Consider the following 5,593-nt stretch of genomic DNA (forward strand, 5'->3'; position numbering starts at 1 on the left):
GCGGCGGGACCGGGATGGAAGGTTAAGTCCTGAGCAGCAGCAGCAGCAGCAGCAGCTGCAGCCGCTGGGGCCAGGCTGCGCGCCCCGGTCCCCGCCTCGGCCGCGGCGCGCCGGCAGCCCGGTGATTCGCTCTCTCTCTTTGGCGTTTGAAGGGAGCGCGGTGACTGTCCTTGAGCGCGGAGGGGCGAGCTCGCCGCCGGAGCGCCGGAGCAAGAGGAGGTGCAGGAGCGGCGGCGGCGGCGGCGCCCGAGCACCCGAGGGGGTCCGAGCCCCGGCAGCCGGCCAGCCCCGCGCCACAAAGGGAGCGCCCCCGCCGCTTGGCACGCCACCTCCCTCCCCAATGTCCTCAGCCATCGAGAGGAAGAGCCTGGACCCGTCTGAGTAAGTGTGGCTCCCCTGCCACCCACGGTGACCACGGCCTCGCGCCCCAGGGCTGCAGGGTGGCGCGGGCGGCGGGCGAGAAGGTTTCAGGTGCGCGCCCGCAGCGTGCCCTTGGCTCCCTTCGCCTGGAGCAGGGCTCCCCCTTTCTCGCGGGTGGCTCGGGGGCACTGGGAGAGGGGCTGGGCCACCAGCGGCAGGGAGAGGGGGTCGGCCTGGCACCTCTGCGGGCCCTTCTCGGCTACCCGGGACGCACCTCAAAGCCACCGCGGGTCAGAAAGTTTACACCGGAGCAGGCACAAGGGGAGATTGGAGGTGCGCAGGTGCAGTCCCGAGAGCGTGCCGGGCTTGGTTCTACTTCCTTCTCCCCCCTCGCTTTCTCGGTCCCCATTCTCTTTGTCCATTTGATCCTGGAAAGGGGGACATTCCAAGCGGAGGCCTCCCGAGTCCCCGACGGCCCCTTTTGCGGTGCGCAGGTGGGGCGGCTGCCAGTACCGCCAGGGACCCGCGGGCGAGGAGGTCCGAGCGTCCACCTAGCAGCTCTCTCCGGCCACCAGAGACTTTCGAGCCCCTAAATCCGGGGTTAATTGGAGTATATGTATTTCCCTCTCCCTTGGGATCCACTGATGGGGGGGCCTGTGAACCTCAAAAGTTAGTGCACCATTTTGTGTATAGGTGAACTCTGGGGAGCGGTGTCTCATAGCATTTTTCACGGGCTCCAAAGGGTTTGGGGTCAGGGAGCCAGAGCTCCAATGAGCATTTGCCACATTTGTTTTCAGAGCCTCGTCCTGGTTTGGAACGTTCCCCTATTCCCAACCTATACCTCCAAACCATTCTTTAGCGTTAACAAGGGGAGAAAGGGTTGTTTGAGATATCATTTTCCCGTCAGCGCAAATGCCCTTTTAAGATTCATTAGCTGTCTGGTATTGAGAATTTTTATTCCTTTGAAGTCCCCATCTAATCCTTTGAAGGGATTTGTTACACAGACCAAAGGAGCTGGTTAATGACTTGTCCATTTGTGCTTTTAAGACGCATTTGTCTTCTCTTTTCTTTTCTTTTCCTGCTTTAAAGGAACTGTGCTTTCCTGATTGAAGTCTCCCCCTCCCCCAGTTTCAGCCGGCTATGGTGTTTATGTACGTGGGTTTTATCCTCGTTACCAGCATAAACACTCAGCATGCTCTTATAAAATACAGGAAGTACCATGATCCAGTGAGAATATAAACATTACTGTTGAGTCTTGAAGGCTCTCACACCAGGTCTACAAGGGGCTAGGTTGGTTCTAAGGAAAACACAGCTTCCGTAAATAAGTTCTCGGGAGAAAAATAACATTCATTTTTAAAAGAACCTATCTATGCAGATGCAGGGTTTACAGGGTGGTCTGTACCACCACCCCCCTTTTTTTTTTAATCAATCTGGAATGACAACTTAGCCCTGAGTTTTCAGAGTCTGAGCAAGACCACAGTAATACAATAAGAGTGAATGGGATGAATTGGTGCCTAATGCCTTTTCGATCAACAGAATTTAGCCACTAATCCTTTTATTGGAAGATACATCTGGAAGTTTCAGTTCCCTGAAGGTTTGCCCTTTTCAAAGTTTGTGCTTTTTCGCTGTGATTACTTACTCAAACCAACGTGGGCCTTGACTATCAGCATCTCCAATTTACAGATAGAAGCTTGCCTAGGCATTTGCAAATGAAACATTTAGACAGAAAGCCAGCCAGGATTCACCAATGGATAGATTTCCTCTACCAGGCATTGGGTGGCCCCTACCGCTTACCTGTGAGTAACAAGAGCAGATCATTTTAATTCCAGGCAACTTTGCACCAGAAAGGTGAAAGTTCTCCTCTTTCACAGTTGGTTGGCAGCATCAGCATCAGGGCATCCAGCGTGGTTGAGGTTCCATGAGTGTTTCTGGAAGCCCGAGTAAGACCATGGGCGGTGGGAAGAGAGGACATGTGCTTCTGAGCTGACACATGTGAAATGCTGGGGATATTATCTTTCAGAAGGGAGAATGGCAGTCCTTATGTATAACCTGTGGAAACAAAGAAAAGCAAGTCAGGCTTCAGTGAATTTTTACAACTCTTTAAAGTCTTCAGTTTAAGAAAAAAACTGACTTGGGTTTCACATTTTCTTATTCTAAGAAGGGATCATCTTATGAAGGACCCTTACACTTGGTCTATAAGGCATGGACTTGGTTTCAGTATTCCTAAATATTCACAGGGAGGTGACCACTTTAAAGAGGCACCTGGAGTTGTCAGCGTGCGTGCGTTACAACACTGATCGCGTGAGTCTCATCGTCCCTAAGTATAATTGGTGCTGAGCTCTATGGGCACAGACCAATCAGGGCACAAGGTTACCTGGCAAATTAGTGTCAGCTAGAAATAGGAGAAAGATTCATACCCTCAAGGTATGGAGGAGGAAACTCCCTTTGGGAATTGCACAATCAGAAGCCAGTCCATTTTTTAAAGCATAATAGATTAAAAAAAAAAAAAAAGATTTGCCTTTGAGTAAGGTTCAAAAGAGCGCTTGTTAATTGTTACAAATCAACAGGTATTAGGTTTTTCCTGTATCCCATTCGGTGCTGGAAATGTTTCTTTCCGCTCTTATTTTCTTTTGGCAAATAAAATTATTTATTTTAAAATGTAAAACTGGAGTATTCCGATTCCAGGGAAGCGAAGTGAACTCGAGACACTGTCTCACCTTTTAAGGAGGGAACACGTATCACAGGCTCACTGTTAGCAAGCCTGGATGGAGATTTCAGAATCTGTTTAATTGCCATCTACTCTTGAAAATAATCATTGCCCCTTCCTCATTTTCTTTCCTAAATCAGCTTTATCCAAATCAGTTTTGCTGTTGTAAAAATTTTCACATGCAGAAAGGTCTATTTAATGGCCTTTATAAGTCTAACAATGGCCTTAATACCTGGGATTTTTCTCCAAGGGTTCATTCAGTAATAAAGATGAGATGTGGAATTTCTGTAAAATATATATATACATATATGTATATATATATATATTAATGATAATGAGAATTCCTATTATATCCTGATGGCATTTTTATTTGGGAAACAAAACAACCTAAGATAATTTTTTTATCACTTTCTTTTTTCTTCCTCACTTCTGCTCTTTGTGCAGTTGGGAAGGGCTTGGGTTAGGATGGCAGGTCCATTCGACAGGGAATTTGTAGAGCTTTAGCCCTCTGGGTAGTGGGCTGTCCCTGAAGCAAGTAACTCTTTTAGCCTGGAGTGCCTCCCCTGAGGTTTGGCAGTGCCCTTGAGTCTAGGCATGGGAGGAGGAAAAGAAGGAGAAATGCCAAGATACAGGGGAGAGTAGGAGGGGAGAGTGGAAAAAAGAAAAAGACGGCAGAGAGGCCCAGAAAGTGCTGGGCGGCAGGCAGGGGCCACAACCCCGCCCCCCTCCCCCACGGGGTGTACCTCTTGGTGCCCTGCATTTACTTCTATAGCATGGAGGGGGAGAGACCTAGCTCCCTCCAGGCCTGACTCAGGCTAACGGGGGCCTCTCGGCAGTTCAGCCTCAGGATGTGGAGCCCCGTCCTTTCTCCTGATGTCACCAACAGGCACCTAACTGTCCAGTTCGGCCCAGAGCAGTTCCTGACCCCCGGTGCTTGTCATGTGGTTGTCCCTAATGCTTGGTCTTCTCTCCAGGGAGCCAGTGGATGAAGTGCTGCAGATCCCCCCGTCCCTGCTGACATGCGGCGGCTGCCAGCAGAACATTGGGGACCGCTACTTCCTGAAGGCCATCGACCAGTACTGGCACGAGGACTGTCTGAGCTGCGACCTCTGCGGGTGCCGGCTGGGCGAGGTGGGGCGGCGCCTCTACTACAAGCTGGGCCGGAAGCTCTGCCGAAGGGACTATCTCAGGTATGCTATGTCCACGCCTGGGGCCCTGAGCAGGGAGGGGACAGTCCACAGACCATCTGAGTGTAGGTCCACCTCTTCCGCTCAGGCCAGAGGCTGAGCCTAGCTGCCTTGTGCAGAGAAGTAGTTGGCATCTCCTCCTGCTGGAGGAGCATATTCTCAGGGACGCATTCCTCTGTGCTAAAATACTAGCTTTTTAAAGGTGAGAGAATGATAAACATGAAATGCTGAATAGAAGTCCTCTGGGGGGGGGGCATGGTGGGGCACAAGGACTGGGGAGGGGTACGCATGTCGGGCCGGAGGATCCAGGAGTGCTGGAGTTGACCAGTTTGAGTGTAGGTTCTTAGGAGCTCATTGAATGCTTCAAAACATATATCTAGGTTGTAAATAATTTTTTGTAGGACCCCAATATTATATGATGAGACATTTCAAAGCTCCAAGCTTTTTTTTTTTTTTTTAAGTTTATTTATTTGAGAGAAAGAGAGGGAGACAGAGAATCCCAATCAGGCTCTACACTGTCAGCACAGAGCCCCATGCGGGGCTCCAACCCACCAACCGTGAGATCATGACCTGAGCTGAAATTAAAGAGTCAGACGCTTAACTGAGCCACCCAGGCGCCCGGGAAAGCTCCAAGCTTTTGACTGTGACGGGGCAAAAGTTCTGAAGTCAGCTGTAGGTGTGAGTCCCAACAACACAGCGTTCTAGCTGTGTGAACTCAGGCAAGCTACTTACCCTTCCCCAGCCTTGATCTCCTCATCTATAGATATGGGGATAATAGCCGCACCTACTTCCAAGGACGCGGCGAGGATTAGATGGGGTCATACGTGTAAAGTTCTTGGCCTGGTGCGTGAACGTCAAACAGATGTTAGCTGCTCTTGCAACCAACCCTCATGACAGGATCGTCGAGTCTTTTCCTACCTAATGAACAAGAGATGGGAGAACGGAAGGAAAAATAGGAACTCTAGGACACCCACTGAGACAGGAGCTAAGGACATCTCTGATGCTCCGGGTCACGCTGTTGGCCATGTGTGTTTCCCAGCACTCAACGAGTGCCTTGGTTCGGAATGTTCTAGCATTTCCAGTTTCATATTAGCTGCCGTGCAGGTAACTCTGTGCCCTCTACTGTCAGATCTGTTCAACTGTATAGCTGTCAGTTTTTTGCCATCTTCCTGGGGCACAGGGTCTGTGGAGCATGCAGCCGTAATACATTAGGACCACCCAACCCAGGGAAGCTTGTTTAGACTCCAGTGCCCTTGGCGGCCAGGCTACCTCTGCCTCCCAAACCTGCCCTCAGAGCATTTTTACATTAAAAAAAAAAAAAAAAAATGCAGGCAATTCC

The 5,593-nt window shown here is 50.3% G+C and overlaps 1 protein-coding gene across 1 annotated transcript; it reads left to right on the top strand.

Annotated features, from left to right (window-relative positions):
• Positions 1-4: 4 nt before the first annotated feature.
• Positions 5-4,498, top strand: LOC121024111 (thyroid receptor-interacting protein 6-like; the record flags this gene model as incomplete). The annotated part of the gene is made up of 2 exons (XM_040466416.1): positions 5-381; positions 4,042-4,498. Coding segments are annotated over 2 exons (690 nt in total), but the record flags the coding sequence as incomplete, so codon positions are not given.
• Positions 4,499-5,593: the final 1,095 nt, after the last annotated feature.

Source organism: Herpailurus yagouaroundi, unplaced genomic scaffold (genome assembly GCF_014898765.1).
Source record: "Herpailurus yagouaroundi ecotype Mexico unplaced genomic scaffold, PumYag 56582, whole genome shotgun sequence".
Lineage (NCBI taxonomy): Eukaryota > Metazoa > Chordata > Mammalia > Carnivora > Felidae > Herpailurus > Herpailurus yagouaroundi.